The sequence below is a fragment of the Trichomycterus rosablanca genome, chromosome 24 (genome assembly GCF_030014385.1).
Source record: "Trichomycterus rosablanca isolate fTriRos1 chromosome 24, fTriRos1.hap1, whole genome shotgun sequence".
Classification (NCBI taxonomy): Eukaryota; Metazoa; Chordata; class Actinopteri; order Siluriformes; family Trichomycteridae; genus Trichomycterus; species Trichomycterus rosablanca.
The window spans coordinates 18,810,972-18,836,094 of record NC_086011.1 but is presented as its reverse complement, the minus strand read 5'-3'; the positions used below and the strand labels follow the sequence as shown (position 1 = coordinate 18,836,094).

General features: G+C 48.2%; 1 protein-coding gene across 4 annotated transcripts in view; it reads left to right on the top strand.

The window, feature by feature from the left end:
* bsnb (bassoon (presynaptic cytomatrix protein) b) overlaps positions 1-23,409 on the top strand; it is a 49,082-nt gene extending 25,673 nt beyond the window's left edge. The window contains exons 4-12 of one of the 4 annotated variants that reach the window (XM_062986778.1): positions 4,612-4,827; positions 6,042-11,987; positions 12,465-14,490; positions 14,836-15,698; positions 15,791-15,905; positions 17,417-17,551; positions 17,660-17,718; positions 17,812-17,912; positions 19,605-23,409. In XM_062986778.1, coding sequence (XP_062842848.1) covers positions 4,612-4,827; positions 6,042-11,987; positions 12,465-14,490; positions 14,836-15,698; positions 15,791-15,905; positions 17,417-17,551; positions 17,660-17,700 — 9,342 coding nt within the window. In that variant the 3' untranslated portion in view covers positions 17,701-17,718; positions 17,812-17,912; positions 19,605-23,409. Of the gene's footprint in view, positions 1-4,611; positions 5,068-6,041; positions 11,988-12,464; positions 14,491-14,835; positions 15,699-15,790; positions 15,906-17,416; positions 17,552-17,659; positions 17,719-17,811; positions 17,913-19,604 lie in introns of all 4 variants that reach the window. The other 3 variants (XM_062986776.1, XM_062986777.1, XM_062986775.1) reach the window with 3 other exon arrangements.
* Positions 23,410-25,123: the final 1,714 nt, after the last annotated feature.

Here is a 25,123-nt window from a genome sequence, read left to right as displayed (position 1 = left end):
AGTCGGTCTATTATATTAGAGCCTGAATAAGTTAAGGTGGTTAAGGTACTGGACTAGTAATCAGAAGGTTGCTGGTTTAAGCCCCACTACTGCCAGGCTGCTGCTGTCGGGCCCTTGAGCAAGGCCCTTAACCCCCTCTTGTTCAGACTGTATACTATCACAGTAGTGAAAGCCACTTTGGATAAAGGCCAATGTCCAACAAGCTGATGGTCAGGCGTCCGAATACTTTTGGTCATGTGTGTTTGCCCAGTGAATCTGACCCACTGCAACCCTGTACAGGATAAAACAGCGGTAAAACAGACCATGAATGAATGAACGATGCAGATTAATGACAGAATAACGTTCACAGATCTGGTTTAATCAGGGTCTGTCTCCTCACGCCTCCCACCCATGCATCCCTGCACCCCTGCATCCCTGCACCCCTCCCCAAAAACAAGGGGGGGGGGGGTGTAACGGCGTGGAACAGGAGCATGACAACAAGACGTGAAAATTTTACCAAGGGGAACCGTTAGCGCCTCTTGTTTGTATCACTCCTTTGTTTTTTATCAGCCCCTGATTAATATCTTCGCTGTTCCGGTTCTCCGGGTTCCTCGTCAGCTGTTCCAGCGTTTTACAGCCGCCGGCGCATCGACGGTTCCGACTCCCTTCCTCAGATCAAAACTCTCTAAATCCTGACGTGGACACACTCGCGTCCTCACTCGCGTCCTCACACTCGTCCTCACAGGCGCTCTGACGTCCACACACACACGCGTCCTGGCACGGCCGCCACTACTATCCCAGCATGCACCTCTCTCCCACGCTGGCGTGCTCATTGAACCCGGGTCCTCACGCTGAGACAGAAATGTCAGCGCTCATTAAAAGAGCCCGAAACCCCCCCCCCCCCCCCCCCCAAACCCCCCCAAACACCCCCACCCAGGCGGGTCATGGCGATAGAGGTCTGATAGAGGTCGTTCCTGCGCCCCTCTGACGTCAGGTAAATAAAGTGGAACAACAGAGCCGATAAACGTCAAGAGTCCGAACACAAAGGACGCGTGATAAAGAGACAGGGAGTGAATGGAGACGAGCGACAGGTGGGACGAGAGATAACGGAGAGACACGGCTGACCGGAACGATAGAAAGGGTGAAAATAGGACCAGCAAAAAAAATTATAATGGGACCATGAAAAAATGACAAAATTGGACAAAAAAAGGATAAAATCAGACCAGGAAAAAGGACAAAATTAGACAAAGAAAAGGAACAAAATGGGACCAGAAAAGGGACTAAATTAAACAATAAAAAGGACAAAATTGGACAAAGAAAAAGGACCAAATGGGCCAGTAAAAAAAGGACAAAATGGGACCAGAAAAGGGACTAAATTAAACAATAAAAAGGACCAAATGGGACCAGAAAAAGGGACAAAATGGGCCAGTAAAAAAAGGACAAAATTGGACCAGAAAAGGACAAAATTGGACAAAGAAAAAGGACAAAATTGGACAAAGAAAAAGGTCAAATTGGGACCAGGAAAAAGGACTAAATGGGACAGAAGACACTCAGAATTGACACTGAGATCAGTGACATGAATTCATTAATTTAAAGGGGCGTTCCAATACTTTAGAACACTGTATGTACCTGACAGGTGTATCAGCGCTTCTCACCGCGAGTGATGGACTGTGTTTGTGTAACCGCCGTGTGGAAGCACCTTGCTGGCGTCCATCCAGAGCGAAGGTCCATCGATAGCGGCGCTCGTTAGCGTATCGACCACGCCGGTGTACCTCGCGCGTCAGGCCATGTGTGCAGGTAACTCACCGGCCTCCTCCTGGAGTCCAACCTTTAACTGCCCCATATCTGACCGGGCGTGTCCCCCCCGCGGTGAGCACTGCTCGTTATATAAGTGATCTTTCCGTAATGAGATCAGACCCAACACCCACACCCAGACCTCCTTTTACCCCCTTTTACCCATCAGTCAACTCAGAAAAAGGCATTTAAGTTCCTCACTGAACAAGTTTGAGATGAATAGGAACCTCAGACGTGAGCCTTTCCTGACACGCTTCCAAAAACGTTTTAGTTTATTTAAACTAACAGTTCTGTAGTTAAACCGTCGTGTTTCATGTTAAACGAGTTCGTCTGTCTGTTCGTTTACGTATAAAACTATAATTTTTTTGTGGACGTGGATCTGAAACTCAGCAGGATGAGCAGCACCATCTGTTCCACTCCCCTCGCTCCTGTGACTGTTCATGCAGGGTTTGTACCAGTGTGTGTTGGTGAAGGTGGGGGGGGGGGGTATTGACTCACCGTACAGTCGATATAAATCGATGACCGTTATCTCCTCTGATTAGATTGATCAGATTGTGTAACGAGTCCTAATTGTGAGCGACGCGGGTTTCTGGGTCGGAGAGGGCGGAGCCTAAGTTACACTTCATCAGCCAATCAGAAACTTGACGGAAAGTTTTAAATAAAAGGACTTCGTTTATTTTAATTGGATTAATGAGCATCTGTCACAACACCTGAACACAGCACAGCACCATCAGTCATTCATTTATCAATTCATTTATTTATTTATTAATTTATTAATAATTCATTTATTTATTTATTTATCAATTCATTTATGCATTAATTAATTAATTAGTAGTTGTAGGTAAACGGGCTCTGGGTTTGAATCGGGTGCACTGGCTGCTCCGGATTGACCCTCGAGACAAGGGTTTCCAGATCCAGACTGTACCCAATTAGAATGAAGTTCCTACCACCACAATAACCAATCAGACCGATTCTTCTGGTTTGTCTACTGGACTTGGATGTCAGTGAAAGACGTTTAGATGAGGTTGAGTAGTTTTTTTCAGTCCTTATGGATCATAAATGCATCAGTATCAGTTCCTGAGTCCCGGTGCTTGTTCAGAAGCCCACGTTTGTCTCACGATTTCCTTCTGTTTCTCCACATCATAAAAAAGCGAAGCGGCTCAGACGCTCGTTTATGAAACGTGTTCGGGAGCGGCAGGAAAAAACCTGCGCCTGTTTATTTTTAGATCCTGAGCGCCGCACTCGGGGGATATAAAAAAAAAATAGGAAAACAATCAGGAGGCATCTGGCTGGCGCGCTAAAGCCTCCCTCGGCCTCGGCGTGGATTACGTCCAGAGCCGCGCCCCCAGCCTTCTTCAAACAGCAGCCGGCCGTTGTCTGGTTATTCGGTCTGTTTATGTTGGTTCTTTTAGCCGCGTTCCTTTTGGTTCCTTCTCCTGAGAGGGATTTTTATATGATAATAATAAGATTTCTTTATTCATCCTGTCAGGGATTAAAAGGGGTTTGAACCCCGGCTGTAGCCACGAGTTCAACATTTGGGGGTGGAAGGGACCAAATCTACGGCGGGTGTTCCTCGTCGCTAAGTTAAGACACTATGTGAGTTTTCTAACAAATATAACGTAAAGACGTCAAGGTTAGCTGTGTGTGGCTAGCTAACTTTTCAGCTAACTTAGCCATGATCAGACACAGCAGCGCTGCTGGAGTTTTTAAACTCTGTGTCCACTCACTGTCCACTCTATTAGACACTCCTACCTAGTCGGTCCACCTTGTAGATGTAAAGTCAGAGACGATCGCTCATCTATTGCTGCTGTTTGAGTCGGTCATCTTTTAGACCTTCATCAGTGGTCACAGGACGCTGCCCACGGGGCGCTGTTGGGTGGATGTTTTTGGTTGGTGGACGATTCAGTCCAGCAGTGACAGTGAGGTGTTTAAAAACTCCAGCAGCGCTGCTGTGTCTGATCCACTCATACCAGCACAACACACACTAACACACCACCACCATGTCAGTGTCACTGCAGTGCTGAGAATGATCCACCACCTAAATAATACCTGCTCTGTGGTGGTCCTGTGGGGGACTAGATGGACTACAGTCAGTAATTGTAGAACTACAAAGTGCTTCTATATGGTAAGTGGTAAGTGGAGTGATTGGCACTCTTGGTGCTTCCTGTGGACCATTACCAGCCCCGCTGTCGCTGGGTGCCAATCCACTCTTACAGGTTATCCTGCCACGGCGCTGCACATTCCTTCCTTTATTCCTAGCTGGAGGTTTCTGATGGAGAACAGTCCTGACAGAGCGGTAGTCTAGGATCGGACTAAAATACAAAAATTGGGGCGTGGCTACATCAAAACAATCCCTTAAGCTCAGAACCTGCACAGAGCGCATCAACCAACTTCATCCCTGATATGACAGAATTAAACCCGCTAGATCTGACCTCCATCCACACCGACCTAACAGACTAACACCCGTGGATTAAGATGTTGGAAGTAAAAGCTGAACGATCTGTTAGAATTTCTGGTGTTTTTTTACTCGACTAGTTCCACATGGTGACTGTCGATTCCAGGATTAAATGAGCGTTCAGTGGGTTTGACTCATTCTGCTCCAGACCGTTATATCTTCAGGCGCGCTCATTAAACTTTAATCACTAGAAAAAAGTTGAAAATGACTTTTTAATTCCGCAATATTCAGTCAACATGTTCCAGATTTACTTTGTTTTAAGCGCCTGACGAGTGAAAGAAACTAATCGACCGATTATTGTTGGTGTTTTATCGCTGCCTTCTTAAAACCCTGAGCTGCTCTTCGTCTCCTGATGTGTTGTTGTTATTATTTGTGTTTTTTAGAAGAAGGAATGGCTCTGCTTGACGTGCCAGACTCACAGAGCCATGTCGGGAAACCTCGGGGAGGAAACTCCTCCCGCTCCTCAGCCGGCGACGTCTCCTCGGGCTCCGGCTCCATCCTCGGCCAAGCTACAACCGGCTCAGCAGAAAGCTCCCGGTCAGCAGGCGGGTGTGAGGCACGCCGGCCCTCCGGCCCAAAAAACGCCCTGCGCCGCCCAAGTAAGTGGTCCTCAGCCTTCCGGCAGACAGGGCGCGCCACAGAGCAAGGCGTCACCTGCCAAGACCGCCCCTACCCAAGCTGCGAGCAAAAGCAAGACCGAGACCCGTAAGCAAGAGCAAGGCGTTAGCAAGAAAGCGCCCAAAACTGAAAAAGAGGCGGAGGTGAAAGCGCCCAGCAAAAAAGCAGTGCAGGACGCGAAAGACCAGAGGAGAAGTAGTGAGAAATCCAAATATCATGACGTGAGTGACCGGACGCGCCCACGTCGCCGTCACGTTTGTGTTCCATCCGCAGTCGACTCTGATCGACTCTTAAAAAATCTCATCATCACGTTATTATTATTGTTTTATTATTTTAATCAGAATTATATCGTCACAATCAGCATTTAAGCCATAATTCATCCATTCATGCTAATTAGTTAACAAGGTTCCACCCAAACCATCTTCACCAGACGAGAAGATAAACGGAAGGCATGATCGTTATCTCACCTCCTTCACAGGTCTTGCATGCCGAGTTTCATCGCATGCTCTTCAGATTTTTATGACGTCACAGTTTGAAAGTTAAAGTGGTTGTGAACCATTAATTATTCATCATTTTTAAAAATCATAATCACGTACAATCAAGCGCCTTTATTTTATGTCTTTATTGAACACAGATTCATTTACAGTTCTAAGGTATGGAGGTGCCCCGTCCTCCAAAAAGCACCCATTATTAAACCTTCACCAATCCATAATAACATGCCACACCAAGTAATAAAGAACCCAGGGTGAGCAGCACTAATCTGCAGAAATAACGGCTGCTCCTGTGATTAGGCGTCACCACCACAGATCTGGTCCTCATACCAGACTCAGCACAGTTGTTACGCCGGACGCCCTTCTTGGCGCAACCCTCCTAATTCTGTCTGAGCTTGGGACCGGCATTGAGAGCGCACTGACAAGCGCTCCTCCCAATGGCTGGGCTGTTTTGGCCACCACCCCCTTCCGACAGCACCGCTGAGATTTAAACCCTCTGATTCTCAAGTGTCCAGTAAACAGATCTGGTTTTAACTTTTGTCCTGGACCTTTTGTCCAGAGGTCACCAGGGAGTATATCCCAGTATATCCCAGTATATCCCAGTATCATAATGGTGGACTGTAAATGATTAGTCGTGTGTTCAGTGAAGACATGAAAGTACTATTAATGTGTGTTTTAAATGTACGTATTTATTTATTTCACAGGATTCCAACAAGTCCAGCACCCAGAGTCTGAGCGATACCGGGTACTCATCTGATGGCATATCCAGCTCCCAGAGCGAGATCACAGGCCTCATCCAAGAGGAGGGAATCAAACTCAACGAGGGTGGATTGTCCAACCAGCGTGGTCCCCCGAGCCCCTCCGAAATAACCAAACTGGAGAGCTCCATGCGACCCCTGTTGCAGTCGCAGACGGACCCGGAGGCCGATAAGCAAAGACCCCAGTCCCTGACCATATCACAGGACCAGTTCGATTCGGACGGGGAGGTATCAGACGACCTGAGCTGTAAGCTACGCCACGACTACGTGGAGGACAGCAGCGAAAGTGGCCTTTCTCCATTACCCAGCAAGAAGAAGCTGACGCAGAAGGAGCCGACGGACGAGGAGTTCATGAGGAGACAGATTTTGGAGATGAGCGCGGACGAGGAGGAGCTCGTGGCGACCGATGGGCATGTCAAAATAAAAAAGAGCAATAAACACAGTGGCGATCTGGGAAAAGAACGGAAACGCCTTACTCAGCAATCAAACAGCTTCGAAGAGGACACCAAAAGCAGCGATGGTACGTACAAGTCCAGTGACGGTGATGACATGGTTTCACAAGGAGGACTAAGGCGGTTTAAGACTATAGAACTAAACAACACTAACAGCTACAATCGGGACTTGGAACTAAGTGCGGAACATGACCTGAGAGAACCTGAGCTTGAGATGGAGAGCCTGACTGGATCACCCGAGGAGAAGTCGAGAGGGGAGTACTCCTCAACCCTGCCTGCAACCACACCTAGTTATACTTCTGGCACGTCTCCTACGTCTGTGTCCTCACTGGAGGAGGACAGTGACAGTAGTCCCAGCAGAAGGCAAAGGCTTGAGGAGGTCAAGCAGCAGAGGAAAGCGAGGCATAGATCGCACGGACCACTTTTGCCAACAATTGAGGACTCGTCTGAAGAAGACGAACTGAGGGAAGAGGAGGAGCTTTTACGGGAGCAGGAAAAGATGAGGGACTTGGAACAGCAGAGAATTCGCAGCACAGCCAGGAAAACTAAAAGGGACAAGGAGGAACTGAGGGCACAGAGGCGCAGAGAGAGGTCCAAGACTCCCCCCAGCAACCTGTCGCCAATCGAAGACGCTTCACCTACCGAGGAGCTTCGACAGGCAGCCGAAATGGAAGAGCTCCACCGCTCGTCCTGCTCGGAATATTCCCCCACGGTGGATTCAGAAGCAGAAGGATTTGAAGTTGGCTCAAAGCTGTACAAGTCTGGCAGTGAGTACAACCTTCCGACGTTTATGTCTCTGTACTCGCCCACAGAGAAAACTTCTGGTACTTCATTACCTGCTCCACAAAAATCATTAAAGAGCGCAGAGGAGGTTTACGAGGAAATGATGAGGAAAGCAGAGATGATGCAAAAACAACAGGGACAACCTCGAAGACCAGGCCAGCACGGGGTCAGTAATCAACACTTAAATGCAGGGTCAACATCTCTGAGTCCAGGCACAAGCCCTACACAGGTTTCAGCACCTGTCTCATTTTCAGAAAGTGGCACTAGTGCTAGGGGGGCACCTGGGGTTCACGACGCCAGGATGACCACACAGCCCTCCAAACCATCACAGTCTCAGTCACAAGCAAGGCAGTCTGCACCGGGACAGTCACACGGAAGATCTGGCCAGGCACCTGACGCAACTGAAACCACTTTCTCTTTTCTCAAGAGTTCCGGTACTTCTACAAACTCTTCTACTTCTTCTACACAAAGTCCTGGTCATGCACAAGGTCCAAAATCAGCTAGTCAAGGCTCTCACATTCCTCATAGATCTGGAGCTCCACGACTTGCTAGACAGCAATCGTCCCAAGACGGCCCAGTCATGGTCATCACACTCGGATCAGACACCACTAGCCAGTCCACTAAACCAATAACTGTAAATTCCTCCACATCCCCTTTGTCCTCTCCTACATCCCCACAGAAGTCTCCATTCAGCTCTCAGAGAGCACAACCACCTGAAACAAGTCCACAAAGCCATAGACCATCGCCTAGTAAAAACATATCATATTGTAAAATATCAACCGTCCCAGGAACCTCCAGGGTAGTCGAACAGGAGACGATGACCCAAAGCGGTAATGTGGTCGATCTAAGAGCAATGAAACCTGCTCCAATCATCATGACAGACCAAGGTATGGATCTGACATCTCTGGCGTCAGATACACGAAGGTACTTGATCGATGCAGACCAGCCCCCAAGTCGCCATACAGCAGTCCAACCTCTAATCATCAACCTAAACGCACAGGCACAACCTCATGTCACGGTGTCCACACCGACGACGGTCAGCGTTACTGTGGCTGCATCGATGTTCATATCACAGCCAAAACACCCAACAGTGTATGGAGATCCACTGCAAAACCGAGTCGACTTGGGTCAGGGTGTAGGGTCGGCGGTGTGTCTCACTCAGGCGAGGACGCCAATAACCGACCCGACGATTCCGAAAATCGATGCGTGTCTGGAAGATTTGGGCATCCAACAGCAGCAGCTTCAAAAGCAACAGCAGAAGCTTCAGGTACAGCAGAAGCTCCTTGAGCAGCAGCTTCAACAGCACCAACAAAACGCGACCTCCTTTGCTCGGTACAACCTGGCAAACCAAGTGCAACCAATATTGCTGAAGAAAGACCTGGTGGTGAGCCAAACCAGTGGTGGAAACACACAGACAGCTGTTTCACCTCTTCCCCCACAGTCCTTAACAAGCTCTGTATCTCCTACCCCCACTCTCGGCCATGACATATATGGTGGGGTAGCTCTGGAACTTAAGAATAAACCCACGGTAGTAAACCTTTCTACAGGAATTCCACATGCAATGATGGTACAACTAGATGAGAGTAGCTCATCACAGGGAGCCACGGTTACCCAGATACTTAAAAAGGAAGAGCCGCCTCCAGCACCAGAAGTTCTTGATCTCACTGGACAGGTCAAGCCAGAAAACCAAGTGGCCTGCTGTGATGTCGTCTACAAGTTGCCTTTTGCTGGTAGCTGTTCGGGTCCCTTCGGTCAAAGAGCTAAGACGGCTATTCCTGAGCCCACCCAAGCCCCGCATCAACAGAGTTTGTCCGAAAATATGCAGGGAACATCAGAGGAACATAAACCTTTCAGCGTGCCTCCACTTGGCCGGCTTCCGCCTTCGATGTCGGACACGAACCTTTCAGAATCTGGGAATCAGTTCTACCAAAAGGCAGATCCTGGGGACCTAGCAGTGGATCTGAGTTCCATGAAGCAAGTGTACGAGGCAGGTTATCTCGGAATGGGTGCCCAATATGGATCCTATACCGATCTGCGACACCAGGGAGATGGTTCCACTCCACCTTTACCTCTGCGTAGATATGGCTCAATGTCCAATATCAGCGGGGACGTCGGCTATTCCTCTCGTGACATGGGTGGCTTTCAAGAATCGAATCTTGCGCAGTATAGCGCCACCACTGCCAGAGAGATTAGCAGAATGTGTGCTGCTCTGAACTCAATGGATCAGTTCGGAAATCGCTATGCTAACAGCCCTGATCTGCTTCAGTACGGCGCTGGAAGAGGAGGCCCGGCAGGAAGGCTTGGTCTGCAACAGAGTTTGGCTTCTATCAGAGCGAATTTGCTGTATGGCACAGATGGAAGACCTACTGCACATGGTCAAGCACTTACAAATCTAATCAATGCTAGACAGGCCAGCCTGCGGGCCTTATATCCACCGGTCATGAGAACTGCAGATGGCATGATATACTCTACCATCAATACCCCCATAGCCTCCACCTTGCCGATTACGACGCAGCCCGCCCCTGTATTGAACTCCATGCTAGGAGGAGTATACAGACCTTATTCTTCAAGCAGTGTGACGCCTGTTCCACTTGCTAGCCTTAGTAGATTGCCACACGTGACCCCCAGAATGCCTCTCTTTGCACAAGGACCTTACAGATATCCCACTCCAAATTGCTTCCCAGCATCTACTGTGGAATCTATCTCGGGAAGTATGCCACCCACAAGTACGTCTCAAGAAACCCCTGTGTACCTTGGCAAACCCACAGCACCTGGTCCGAGTGCAACTACTTCTGTATTGCCACCTGCTCAGACTATTACAGACTTGCAGGGCGCACCAGGAGCTCAACCAGCTATTTTTAACCAGCAACTGTCTCAAAGTCATATCTCAGCTGACGGTACCCTCCATCCCACTCACACACATCCTCCACAGGCGATGCAACTACAAACTCAGCCTCAGATATTGACCAAAGGTCAAGATTTGTCCCTGACCCAGGGTCTGTCACTCTCTCAGACACCGATCTCCCCTTTCTCAGTGCCACAATCACAGCCAACCACAGCTGCTAGATCTTTGGGAGATGCAGCAGTCAGCACCACATCTACAGATCAAGAAAAGGAGAAAGAGGAGGAGCATTTACGACAACAGCAGGAGAAGCTCCTGCAAATGGAACGGGAGCGCATAGAGTTGGAGAAGCTTCGTCAGCTGCGTCTGCAAGAGGAGCTGGAGAGGGACCGCCTAGAGCTACAGAGGCACAGGGAGAAGGAACAACTCCTTGTACAGCATGAGATACAAGAGCTGCAAAGCATCAAGCAACATGTTCTTCAGCAGCAGCAGAGCGAAAAGGAAACACAACTGGTGATACAGAGAGAGCAGCTCGCCCAGCAGAAGATGCAGCTGGACCAAATTCAGGCCCTACAGCAGCAACTTCAGCAGCAACTGGAAGAGCAGAGGAGGCAAAAGACAGTAGCCGTCGAAGCAGCCGCATCGGTGGTGGCAGCAGAAGCGGCGGCAGCAGCGACCACGGCTCAAGGTGCCATGAATGGAATGGTGGTTGGTGGTGCTCCAGGAGCAATCTCCATAATCTGTGATCAAACTGGTAGAGTTATCCCTCAAGATGGCCAGAGCTTAAAGTTCCTGCCTTGTGTGGATGGGCAGGTGGTTCAAGCACTGGTGTCTACCAGGCCTTTACCCAGCTCCGCATCTGAAATGTCCCTGAGGAACACTGAAGATCAAGGGAGTAGCCGAGCCATGAAGAAGCAGAACTCGATGCCTCGCTTGAGAAACGGAGCTGAGGAGGAACCTGTAAAGAGGATCGCAGACAGCAGTGTCCAGACTGACGACGAAGACACAGAGGATCGCTTCATGGCACGACGCAGGAGGACCAGGCGCATTGCAGACTGCAGCGTACAGACTGACGAGGAGGACCAGGGAGAGTGGGACAACCAGACGGTCAGACGCCGGCGCTCACGATACTCCAAACACTCAGAATCGGGTGCGGACACAAAAAGCGAGGCTTTTAAGGTCTCCAGTGTGGCCATCCAGACCACCAGTGATTCCTCGTGTCAAACTGAACAAGATCAGCTTGGTAGACTCTCACCAGCCATCCACATAACCATGGCGGAAACATCGAAGGTGGAGCTGCTCCACTACATCTCTGCACCAGAAAGAACAAAGAAGGGTGAGAGCTTAGCCTGCCAGACTGACCCAGAAGCCCAGTCTCAGGTGGTGGTTGCTCCTCAGCTCAGTGTTCCCACGACCGTCAGCCCTTACTCCACCAGTTTACAGGTCATCGGCACCTCTTCAACCAAGTTCGAAAGAAGAAAACCAGATCCGCTAGACATCGGGCTGCACGCTCAACAGAACGACAACCGCCAACCCAAATCCCCACAGGTGCTGTACTCGCCCGTGTCTCCTCTCTCACCTCACCGCATGCTGGAGACCACCTTTACCTCCAGCGAGAAGCTCAACAAGGCCCACGTAACACCCCAGCAAAAAGCTCTCACCACCGAGGCCACCAAACGGCACCAGACGATCCCAAGGCCGATAAAGAGCGTCCAGAGGTCCATGTCAGATCCCAAACCCCTCAGCCCAACTTCAGAGGACCCATCCAAGACCAGGTTCTCCATCTACCAGAATCAGACCACTGTTAACAGTCAGGTAAGCACTGCAAAGAGGTTTGAACTCCGATAGATTGCTTACGGTTTTATTGAACTACAATGATTTTGTATCTACAATAAATGGAAAAGTAAACAAAAGTATTTGGACACCTGACCATGAGCTTGTTTGATGTTCCATTACAAAAACAGGGTGTCTCTTTAAACAGGGTGTCCCAATACTTTTGGCCATATAGTGTATCGTTAGTTGAATATAGCTTTATTCTTAAACTAAAACATAGATGAATGTACACTTGATGGAGATCCTTGTCTAATCAACACACGATGACCCTTTCTGAAATGGTGCCCCATAAATCCCCCACCCACTTTGCCAGTGCAGCCTTATTTAGAGGCTAGAGGGTAAAGTTGGGACACGAGTGTATCTCTAATATCCAAGTGTCCTTATCTACGGTTGTGATTTTAAATTGCTGTTGAGGTCGTTGATCCTGTTCTCTTATTCTCCTGTTTTCCATCTCTGCAGCAGCAGAACGCCATGATGAGAAAGGTCAAGCGTACCCTTCCCAGCCCCCCTCCGGATGAGACGCCTCTCCCTATCGTAACCCCCGCGATGACCCACATGTACAGCTCCCCCGGCATGCCCCAGAGAGTGCTACCCCGCACGGGACAGGGTGTTACGAAGGCAGGTCTTCTGAGCGAGCTGAAGGCTGTCGAACAAGAGTCTTCCAAGTTGCGCAAGCAGCAGGCAGAACTGGAGGAGGAGGAGAAAGAAATTGACGCCAAGCTCCGCTGTTTGGAACTGGGCATAACTCACCGCAAGGAGACCATGGTGAAGGAGCGAGAGAGGAGAGAGTTGGCATACTTGCGTATAGGAGATGCACGCGACTACATGTCGGACAGTGAACTAAACAATCTCGGACTCTCTGGAGTAGCCACGGGGACCTACGATAGGAACGGACTGTTGTCACGACCTGGCACGGCACCACTTAGCCAATTTACCTCTGAGCCAAATATGACCTCGCAGTACCCCCCAACTTCCTCTTATGTCCCGTACCCCTATTCACAGAACCAGCCTGCTCCAACACAACCACCAACTGTGGCCTATCAGCAGATTGGATTCCAGACGGGACAGTATCCAGTCCCATCACAGCCTCAGCCAGGAACCTTTCAGCCCCATCCTCCTCAACCATCAGCCTACCAGCCTCCAGGAAGCTTCCAAGGTCATAGTTATGCCCACTCATATCAATCTGAACTTGGCCTTCAGCATAGTCACCAGAGCTTTCAGGCTCCTACAGGTCATTTGTCTGGGCAGACCTTACCATATCCAAGCCAGAATATGTCCTACCAGCCTCAAGCTGATATGCTTTCAGGTCATTCGCTGCCACGGCATACATCTCTGGCTGATCTTGAACAGAAGATGCCAACCAACTATGAGGTGATCACTAATCCTACAGTCTCGGTAGCCACCTCGGCTCAAGAAACTGGCTTCAGTGGTGCCTATTCCTCACCTTTGACCAACGCTTACGGGCCATATCGTACCCCTGACCAGACAATGATGGACCGCGTGCCAAGTCCTACATCTGGGTTTGGCACTGAGGGTCCTTACACCACAAACCTAGAACAAAACATCCCTAGAAACTATGTCATGATAGATGATATAAGTGAGCTGACCAAGGAGAACCTGGTATCTTCTGATGCATCGAGGACAGGATATGGAAATGAGAATGGACCACGGGGAATGGGTTACGGAGACGGATCTCAGGATCCATATGGAAGAGCTGGAAATACCACCGGTTACCACCAGCAGGGTGCCGTGGACAGTCACGGTCACCCTAACACAACTGTAAGCGGCGGCTCCTCCTATTACTACGATGACTACAAGCATTCATCTCGCAGCAGCAGCAGCCAGAAGCATTCGTCTAAAAACCTGGCACCGGCCGCCGTCTCCTGCAAACGCAGCAAACACAGAAAGCAGGGCATGGAGCACAAGGTCTCCAAGTTCTCCCCCATCGAAGAGGCACGAGACGTAGAATCGGACATGGCCTCCTACGCTATGAACTCGTCAACAGGCGGGAGCTGCACTGTGGGTTCCAGGACAGGGGTGAAAAAGAACGTGTACGACCAGCAGAAGTACTACGGCTCGAGAGATGGGCTGGACGATGAGGATCGGGTGTACAGCTCAGGAAGGTCAAGGTCCACGGGCTATGGCATGGATAAGATTTCTTCCAGAGATTCGGGAGGCTACAGAAGCAAGTCTTACGAGAGGGATGCCATGGAGCGATCCCAGGGCGGCACACATGGGCGCACCGGACGCTCCGCCATGCGCACTCAGAACTCTGAGGAGGAGAGTCCGCTGAGCCCGGTCGGAAAGCCGGTGGGCGTGGGGTGCGTCTCGGAGCCACACGACGTGAGGAACCAGTACGGCTCCAGCCATTCCCTTCCCGACGTACAGGATCATCACATTAGGGACATGCCCAAGAGCCACGCCTACAAGCCTGATGACCCGTACCTAGTAGATGATATGCACTGTGCTGTTTCGGACAGTGAAGGTAACTGGTGCTGATTCACGCCCGCCTATAAGTGCATGCCACCGATCAAGAGACTGCATGGCAGGAGTATTTCTTGAGAGTTGCATGGGTGTGCATGTTTAAAACCCATAACAACCATAATGCCTCTATAATGCATGTTATTTCTCAATGTCAAGTGCATGTGATGTCCTATGTTCTTCATTTCTTATCTGCTTGCTTCTTTTTTATTGGTTCTGATCCATGAGGAAAGTTGTGTGCTTTTTCCGAACTCTTGCATGGCTTCTGTCTTCACTCTCTCAGTTTCTCCATCCTTGGCACTTACGGTAGGAACTGATTGTTGACCTTTTGTCTTGGTTCCTCAAAAAGCCTATCATTTAGGACAGGAGGAGACAGACTGGTTCGAGAAACCCCGGGAGGCCAGTTCGGACCGCTCCAGACACCATGGCAGTGGAGGCCACTCGTCTTCAGGTAAGCGAGGCCAAGTCAAGCACACCTACCACGACTATGACGAACCACCCGAGGAAGACCTGTGGCCTCAGGATGACTACGGCCACCAGCGCCAGTCCTCCTCGACCTCATCCCGAGAGCACCGGCATCACGGCGGCAGCTCGGGACGCCACTCGTCGTCCCGGCATTCTTCTGAAGATCCCAGATCCTCCCGTTCCTCGCGATCACATCCCAGGGACCCGTCGGGTCGCTCAGAGGGCCGCAGCACTTCCTCTTCGTCTCACAAAAGATCCTCGGATCCCCGCTCTTCACATTCAGGCTACAGGGACTCTGGAGACTACTCCCGCGACCCTGCATCCGGACACCATCACAGCTCCAGTGGTCAGCGAGGACAAAGGCAGTCTGGCTCTTCTAGGAGGCAGGAGTCACCTGGGTCAAAACAACACCAACAGCAGCAGCAGCAGCAGCAAGGTCCTGGAGGACAACAGCAACCATCTCAGCAAGGACAGCAAAGGCCTGCAGCTCAGCCAACACCTGGCAAGCAGCCTGGATCTCAGCAGCCTGATAGTGGGCAGCAGGGCCTGCAGACCAGCCAACAGTCTCGCACCCAGCAACAAATGTCACCCAATCAGCAGCCACCAACAACTACTGCAGGTGGGGTTCAGCCCACAGGTGCAGCTACTGGTACTGGACCTGGAGCCCTTCAGCAACAAGCTAAGCCAGGCGCGGGACCCACATCCGGCCAACAGCAGGCTCCTGGAGTTCAGCCGACCGCCGCCCCTGTAAGTGGAGACCAAGTCTATCACCACAGCCTACATGCTAATCCAGTGCTGATGGTTGAAGTTTGATTATGATCACCTTCCTTTTTGAACAGGTAAGCCAGACCAGACCCGACCCGGCTCCTCCTGCACCGACTCCCGCGGTGGCCATCGGATCTAAAGCCGCGCCCCAGACTGTTAAAGGTCCCAGCACCGCGGCCACTGGCATCGGTGAGTAGAACTAACTGACCCACACTGCTCGGTTTGTTCAGCATCATCTCAGGAGGTCTCTGGAGTTGGAATATCGAGCGGTACTATCAACCAGGCTGGGTACCCAAACAGTGGTGGGGTATTTGGGTTGAGTTCCTGGCAAGCTCTCCGTGTATGGTGTTAAAAAGGGGGTTAGAGGAGGTCCCCTTGTGTCTCTCATATAGGAAACTGCAAAGGGGGAATTGGAGATGACTAAATTGACGAAGAAATGCACATGCACATAATGTGGTTTTACTGTGACTTTTCTATTGGCCTGCACTGTTCAGTGGATGTAACGTATGCAGTATTTGGATACCAGGTGTTTCGGCCACACCCCTTTAGCCACACCCATTCAGCCACAAACAAAGGGTGTATAACACTGTAATAAATATATACGTATGCCTCTAATGTTGTGGCAACAGTTTGTGGAAGGCTTCCTCCCCACACACACAAAACATGGTCTATAAACACATGGGCACATGGTTTTAAATAAATGGGCACAAATTCCAACAGACACACTCTAAAGTGTTTCATAAGCGTCACCTGGAAAGTGAAAGCTGTTACAGCCGCTGAGCAGGACGTGGAGACTAAAAGTAGCAACGAAGCTCATCCATCTTCAGTCTTCAAGTGCTGTAGTACTCACACACACACACACACACACACACACACACACAGTTGCCCCCTAATATCCGTACTCATTGATTGGATGAGCATGAAATATGGAGGAACCCGGGCCAGGAACCACTGACACCCTCCTGAATAATTCATGAAGGATGAAGATGAGCTTCAGGTTGCAGAATGTTTGGAGATAAAATAATCGAACTCGGCGGCTCTCCGGAGTCTCGACACGTCCGAGTCCCACGTTCTGCTGAGTCCTGCTGCACATGCTACACACACACTGTACACACACACTATATACACACACACTATACACACACATACACACACACTATATACACACACCGTACACACACACTATATACAAACACACTGTACATGACACACACATGCTATACACACACTGTACATGACACACATGCTATACACAAACACTATACCCACACGCTATACACACATGCTGTACACACACGCTATACACTCTATACACACTATATACACATGCTGTACACACACACTATACACACACACACACTATACACACATGCCATACACACATGCTATACACACACACTACATGCTACACACACTATACATGCTATTCACACACACTATACACACACTATACACATGCTATACACTCTATACATACTATATACACATGCTGTACACACCCTATACACACAGATGCTATACACACACTGTACACACATGCTATACACACACACTATACATGCGATACACACATGCTGTACACACATTCTATACACACACACACACACACACACACACACACTTAGACTTCACTTGTTCAGTTTGTATCTATCTCTGTATGGTAATAAGATTTGGGGTGTCTGCCCCCCCCCTCTCTACAGGGTCGAAAGCAGCCCCAAGGCCGGGCGGGATCGGCAGCGCCGCTCAGCCCACTCAGCAACCCACTGACAGCGACAATGTTTTCAGCAAGATCCTGCCGGGGGGCGCCGCCGAGCAAGCGGGAAAACTGGGAGACGGTAAGAGGAGCCCTCACTGTACTGCACACGTGTAGATCATCATACATGATAAATAAACTGATTTAAATAAAGCAGAATTAATAAAGCGAGTTCTGTTTCCTCTCACAGCCGTGTCGGCCATCGGCAAGAAGTTTACATCGTTTTGGTGAGCTGCTAGCTGGGGGGAGGTATGTATCATCACGTGACCCTAAATCACACCCCTAAATCACACCCCTAACCCATTTTTTAACTCTGTTATTTTGTATTTCGATGCTCTGTAGAGTTTCGGCAGCTGACTGGAGGCTTGAGACTGGAAAAACTGTATAAAACTGTTTCTGAATTCTTACACACGAGTCTGAGGATGGAGGACACCTGAGTACAGGTGAGTTCTGATCATCTGATGCTCTTATTGAGCTGCTTGCTTGTTTTGCTGGACTGCAGGACCAGCCGAGAAGAGTCAGTGCTGAAAACGAGCACAGCGACGCCCCCAGACTTTTAAACTCTAAACAGGGTCCAAAACCTTGGTGCAATGTCGCAATGTTACGAAGAGTCACACTTATACCCTCCTTGAATGATCCACCACCAGCGCAGGCGCCACACCCAAACAGCAGAGGTCGCATTTGTGCAGCAGCAGTACTGAGGAGAATTCGCCTCGACCTTCTCGTCTGTCCAGGTTCTTATGACCTCTGAGACTGGACCACTAAAGCTCGAGCTCTGAGGGCCACTGCTGCACCCAGGACCCCACCCGGGGTTCAGGTTCAGGGCTCAGCAGGAGGTTCCAAGGGTAAAAAGTCGAAGGATGGACTGTAGGACGTTCCACCTTCCAACATAAAGGAGCTGCTGGTGACGTCCTGGTACCAGATCCCTCAGGTCTCCTTCTGAGGTCTGGTGGGGTCCACGTATCGGTGGATCAGAGCTGTTTTGACCGCATTATTAGGCGCATGGTCCTGATGTTTTGGTGTGTGTGTGTGTGAGGATTGTGAGAGCAGATCGACGGATAAAAAAGGCTCAGAGGCTTTACGGCTGCCACCAATCCGCCTCCGTCCCCGGATTACCCACCAATCCAGCCGTGGCGGGCGTGCTGGTCAGAGATGGAGATTCGATGCTCTCTGGTGGTGACGGATGAATGTGTGATCTTAGAAGGATGATCCTGATATATTGTGGGGGTTTAGAGTGAGTGCTGCACAGCAAGACGGATCTGAGGACCTGGTTTCAATCCTGTTCTTATCACATACAGCCTTATCACATATCACATACAGTGATGAGTTTTGAATGTTTTCCCCCGTGTCTTCTCCTCCGCGTTTCTTCTGGGCGAGTGAACGTGTGAGTGTGTTACACTGCAGTGGGCTGGTGGTACTGGACCCACAGCAGCCCTGACCGATTGTTTGCCTATAAACAAAAGTAACCGCAATCTGTTTCATCTTACTTAAAGTCAACATGGTTGTTAAGCATGTATTGTGGGTACAGCTCCCCAAAGTTTCTATTTGTGAAGAGTTTGGCAGGTTCTCCCCTGTTCTTTTAGTTAGTTCGGGTTTCTTTTACCTCTAAAACATGCAGAAGTTGGATTGGCAGATCTAAGGTGCTTATAGGTGGGAGTGAGTGAGGTGAAATGGGTGTGGTGCCCTACAATGGCGTCTAGCGTGTATTCCTGCCTTGTGCCCAGTTTGCCCAGGTGGTGTCTGCACTAACGCGACCCCGACCAGTATAACACGGTTAATCTTAATGTAATAAACGTTTCTGATTCCAGTAGGTGTATAAATGAAACGTCAGTGTTCCGTTCTTCGGTTTTTTTTTCATGTATGCGCTACTTGGTGATTGATTCTACCCTCCTGCCCTCTAGTGTTCATCAGGTGTAATGCACATTTCATAACCACAACAAGAGCTCACCATCTCACCAAGCTTCAGCGTCCAAGAAATACTTTAATTCTCTCATTTTAATGTAATTATTTACATTTAAGGTACAAAAATAATTGTTGAGTTATGATCTATTGCAGTATTTTAAAACCTGGGTGTGATGATTAGGAGAAATCATCGTGGTGGATTCCTACTGATCTTTTGCTCTTCTCATCTGCAGGTGAAGCATCCAGCCAGCAAAACAAAAGCAGATCATATCAGCAGCATCTCTGACCGTCTCCGACCATCTCTGATCATCTACGACCATCTGTGACCATATTTGATCAGCTAATGACCATCTCTGACCATCTACTACTGTCTCTGGCAACCTACAACCATTTACGATAATCTCTGACCATCTCCAACCATCTATGACCATCTCTGACCGTCTCTAACCATGTCTGACCATCTACGGCTATCACTGATCATCTACGACCATCTCTTGACTGTCTGTGGCCATCTCTGACCACCTATGACTATCTCTGACCATGATTGTCTACGACCATTTCTGACCATCTCCCACCATCTCTGACCATATTTGACCATCTACAACCATCTCTATCTTCAAGAGTCTACGACCATTTCTGATATTTAACCACCTCTAATAATCTCTAATCATCTCTGACCATATCCAACCACCTCCAACAATTTCTGACCATCTACGACCATCTCGGACCATCTCTGATCGTCTACGATTATCTCGGACCATCCTGCGAATGCCAGGTCAGATGGAACACAGACTTCTGTCCAGTGACTCCACTTAAGATTCTTTTTTCTTGTTCATCAGCGTCGTTACATTTGAAAGAAGGAACCCTTCAGTAAACCCTCGACGTTCCTCAGCGTACCTGCGCTCAGGTGTCCTCCTGAACCTCCCACGCTCACACAGTACACGTATACCCACCGTGAGAATAAACAGAAACAGTCCTGCCGTGTTTTTCCAGTCCTGATCCTGCGAACCGGAGCCGAGGAGCCACGCCGGGCTCCCCCCACAGACACGCTCCGGTCTCCACATTCCAGCATGGCGATGATTGACCCTCTCTGAATGTTCTTCTTCTTCTTCCTTTCCTTCACGTGTTTGTTCCGTGTGCGCTGAATGCTCCAAAGGCATGGAAACAAAAACGCTCGTCCCCTGTACACGCCCGCCCCTGTCCCGCCACGTTCGTCCTGGCACCATGTGTTCGCCGCGTCTCGTTCCGGAGCTCGTGCTCGTACTCGTTTTGGACTTTATTAAGCTCCCGCCATCGCCGCTCGATCCCAGAACGTCCAGATCTGTTGTGACGTCCACGTGCTGCGTTCGTTAGCGTCTGTCGGCCTGATCTGCCGCGAACAAGAGCCTTATCCGTTTTTATTTTTGCACATACCTCAAGCATTGTCTCGTTTTTATTTATTTATTTTGTAAGGATGTCTGGATTTGATTTTGCACAGCTGTATTCTACTGTACAGACACCTGATATATATCAGCTAAACCATCGGTGTATTTATTCATGGATTATTTATGGATTATTTATGGATTTATATTCACGGGTGTTTTTTGTGTGTGTCCGTTTTTCGGATCGTTTCTATTCCGTTCAGATTTGTGTGTTTCTTGATGGTTTTGTTCTTTTTTAGGGTTGTTTTTATTTCTTGAAGCAATAGCATGTCGTTACTTAGAGCACAATGATTTCTACAAGGAGTCCCCTTAATCTGTTCCACACACACACACACACACACACGTGTCTCGGGAAGCGTGTTTTGAGTTTACATTTCAGATTCTCTATGCAATGATTCATCCATTATCATTGCCACAAACTCGCGCCGTCCCCCCCCGGACACGGATCAGAACCCGACCGTATCGATCCTCTCTTGTTTTTATGATGATGATGATGATGATTAATTATTGATGACTTTATTTACTCGCATGTTTATTACCACCCCTCGTTTTTTTTCTTCGGGGGGTGGGGGAGAATACGTTGCCAAAGGGTCTGTCTGTCTCGGATGTCCGACATCTCGTTGCTTGAAGCATGCACGGTTCTGCGATCTTGCCTGCTCGTGTATAGTCAACTCTGTGCGTTCTGCTGTGATCTGGCAACCCGGCGCTGTCCGCTCTGCTCACGCACCTTACGCGGCATCGGGATTTGGGATCGAACCCTAGTGCACTGGATGCGGTCGGAATTGGGCAGTGAGTTAGAGATCGGGAGCAGTTAATTAATTGGGATTGAACCCTAGTGCAGCGGTTCTCAACCCCCCTAGGGGGCGTCAGTGAGCCTATACGGAGGTTCCTTCGTATTTTACGTTGTCCGCTCTGCTCACACACTTCACGTGGCATCTGCGGTCGTAGTGGCAGTAAGTCCAAGTGCACTTGATAGGGAGCGGTTAATTATATTGGGATTGAACCCTTCAGTGGTTCTCAACCCCCCTGCTCCACGCATTCAGGTTTGAGCCATTTGTCGTATCCGGTGGCTAAAATGCCTCACTGTTTTCATTTCATTAATTGAACATCATAATGAATTTTAAATGAACGTGCGAGACGGAAGCCAGACTAGCCCACACGAACATAAAACCCCAAAAATTCAGTCGCTTCTGCAGGCGCTGCCTCAAACAGCCTGTAGGGGTCACTATCGCAGCAGCAGCAGCAGTGCTCGATTATAAAAGTAGAAGCTGAATTCATATTTTCTTCCAGTCCGCCTCGATTGGGCTTCGTCATGCACGCTTCCCTTCTCTAACACGTCCAGTGCGCTCGGTCGAGGGTGGTAAACGATTCCGGATTGTGGGAGAAACGACAGGACGGTTTTCCGATCTGCGGTGCGTGAGCTGGAGCGCCGATCACGAGACGCAGAACGCGAAGAGATAAGCATGCATGAAAACACACACACACACACACACAGGAAGTACTCAGTGTAAATACCCACACGGTTTTGTACAGCGTTTAAATATGAGTGTGATGGACGGCCGTCTCGTGCACTTCCACGCCGGCGCTGCTGCCAACCTCCCGTGCTTTCTGTGTATAAAACAGACGATAATGATTATCGTTATAATCTTGATGATTATCGTTATCTTGATGATTATCGTTATTATCTTGATGATTATCGTTATTATCGGAGATAAAATGAAGCGTCGTACCCGTGGCCGGCTCTCGGCGGCCGCCGTAAACTGAAGCGGCGGTAAAAAATAAGCGATCTGCTCTGTGTAGAACCTTCATATCGTGTAAACAAAAAATATATAAATATATCAGTGGATAAAAAAACATCGTTTTAATAAACGCCATCGTTACAAACTGTGCTGAAAGATGTTAAAGTGGGCATGTGAACACACACACTTACTTACACACACACACACACACACACTCTTATAATTGGGAATAAAAAATGAAGTGAAAGTGCACAGTTTGACTCACAGGTGTGTGAACACTGTACGGTCAAAAGTATTCGGACACCTTGAGATAGAGTGACGTCTGTGTGAGCTAGAACGACAGCCACAAGCCTCCGAAATGTGTCTGTGTATGGGAATTTGTGCCTGTACAGTCAAAAGATGGCAGCATCTGGCACTGATGTTGATGTTCCGGTTCATTCCATTTGCTTGCTTTGATGCTGTAACAGGAAAGAGCCTTCCCTAAACTGTTGCTGCAAAGTTAGAGGCATGTAATTCCCATGATATGATCGATTTATTACACCTGTTAGTAACTGCTGTGGCTGAAACACGTGAACTGAGTGATCAGACGGGGTGTCCCAGTACTTTTGAGTGTAAGGTGTAGCTGCAGTAGGTGGAGTGGGTGGAGTGAGTGTAGTAGGCGGAGTGGGTGGATTAGGTAGAGTGGGTGGAGTGAGTGCAGTAGGTGGATTAGGGTGGAGTGTGAGTCCAGTATCATTGTGAAACGTGACGTTCTCTTCAGTGTGGTTGCCGTTCAGAGGTAGAGTTTCACTCTGGTGCATCATGTCATGTAACGTGATTCTGAACATTAATGGACCTGCAAAATGTTTCCAAAAATAAATAAAGAGAAACTAAAGAAAGACGTTTGTGCTCCTGGTGTGAAATTCTTCTTCTGTCTGAGAGCATCTAACATCTCACGGTCCTACTGAAGAGCTTTTAATTACACCAGCACTCAGCATGCAGACAAAAACCAGGCTGGAGAACAGAAATCAGAAATGTGATTAAATCCTTAAATCTTTCATTCATTTTATTTACATTTACAGGAAAGATAATAATAATAATAATTAAAAAAATAAAAATAATAATAATAGTAATAATGATAATAATAATAATCAGGTAGAAAATAATAATAATTATAATAATAATAATAAATAATAATAATAATAGTAATATAGTGATAATACAATAATAATTATCAGTAATAATAATAATAATAATAATAATAAATAGTAATAATGATAAGGTACTAATAAAAACTCATGAATAATTATATTAAGTAATAATTATAATAATAGTAATAATAATAATTATTATAAACATTTCTCCAACAGTTCTTTTACAAATTTAAGATCTTTAAGTTTATTATCTGTGTTTCTTTTTTTAATCCTTGGCATCAAAATTAAGCAGCTGAGCTGAAGAATTAAATGGTGCAGAAAGTTTTATAAACAAACTTCAAACTTCTCAACTTTATTTATTAATATTATTCACTCACTACCACAATAAACCACTAGATGTCTCTAGAGGAGCGTGTAGCTGCTCCATGAGGCTGGAGATGAACGCGTGAAAGTCCATCAGAAGTCTGTCCAGTCATCAGCTCTCAAGATCCTAACAAGTCTATAAGGAATTGGTCATCAGCTCTTTAGATCCTGACAAGGTCCATCAAGAGTCGGTCCAGTCATCAGCACTGAAGATCCTGACCAGGTCCATCAGATATAAGTCATCAACTCTAAAGATCTTGACCATGTCCACCAGGAGTCGGTCATCAACTCTGAAGATCCTAACAAGTCCATCAGGAATAAGTCATCACCTCTGTAGATCCTGAGCAGGTCCATCAGGATACGGTCATCAGCTCTGAGGATCCTGACAAGGTCCATCAGAAATCGATCAACAAGTCCATCAGGAATCGGTCCAGTCATCAGCTCTGAGGTTCCTGACAAGGTCCATGAAGAATCGGTCATCATCTCTGAAGATCCTGACCAGGTCCATCAGGAATAAGTCATCATCTCTGAAGATCTTGTCCATGTTCCTCACACAACCAGCATTAATAAAAATGAAGCAGTTTTTTGGTCCTCTTGGGTTTTCTGACTTAGAGGGTGTAATGCGAACCTTTACCAGAGGAACCACTTCACTTCTGCAGTCACACACTGGTGGAGGAAGATCACGTGACTGAATGCCAGCCTCCCTGTACCAGTTGCGAGATGCTCGAGTCCAAATCCGTACCGGCGGTGGACAAAATAACGGAAACCAAAACCTAAAAAGCGCAAGATGAGGTTGAAGAGACGCGCATGGATATGTGCAAATAATCATAATAATAATAATAATAATTAATAATGCATTTTTATCATCAAATCTTGCACAATATAGAAATGTGCACTTTTTTGTTTGTTTTTAAGGATTATAATTAATTCAATGATTTACTATTATTATTATTAATTAGTGTTTTTGATGTGCATTAGGACTATTTAAAAAAGAAACGGAAATGAAAAGAAATAAGCTTTTATTTTATTGGTCGACACCCCCCCCCCCCCCCCCCCCCCCATGTTTGCTCCCCCCTTTGTAGGAAACGTGAACGCG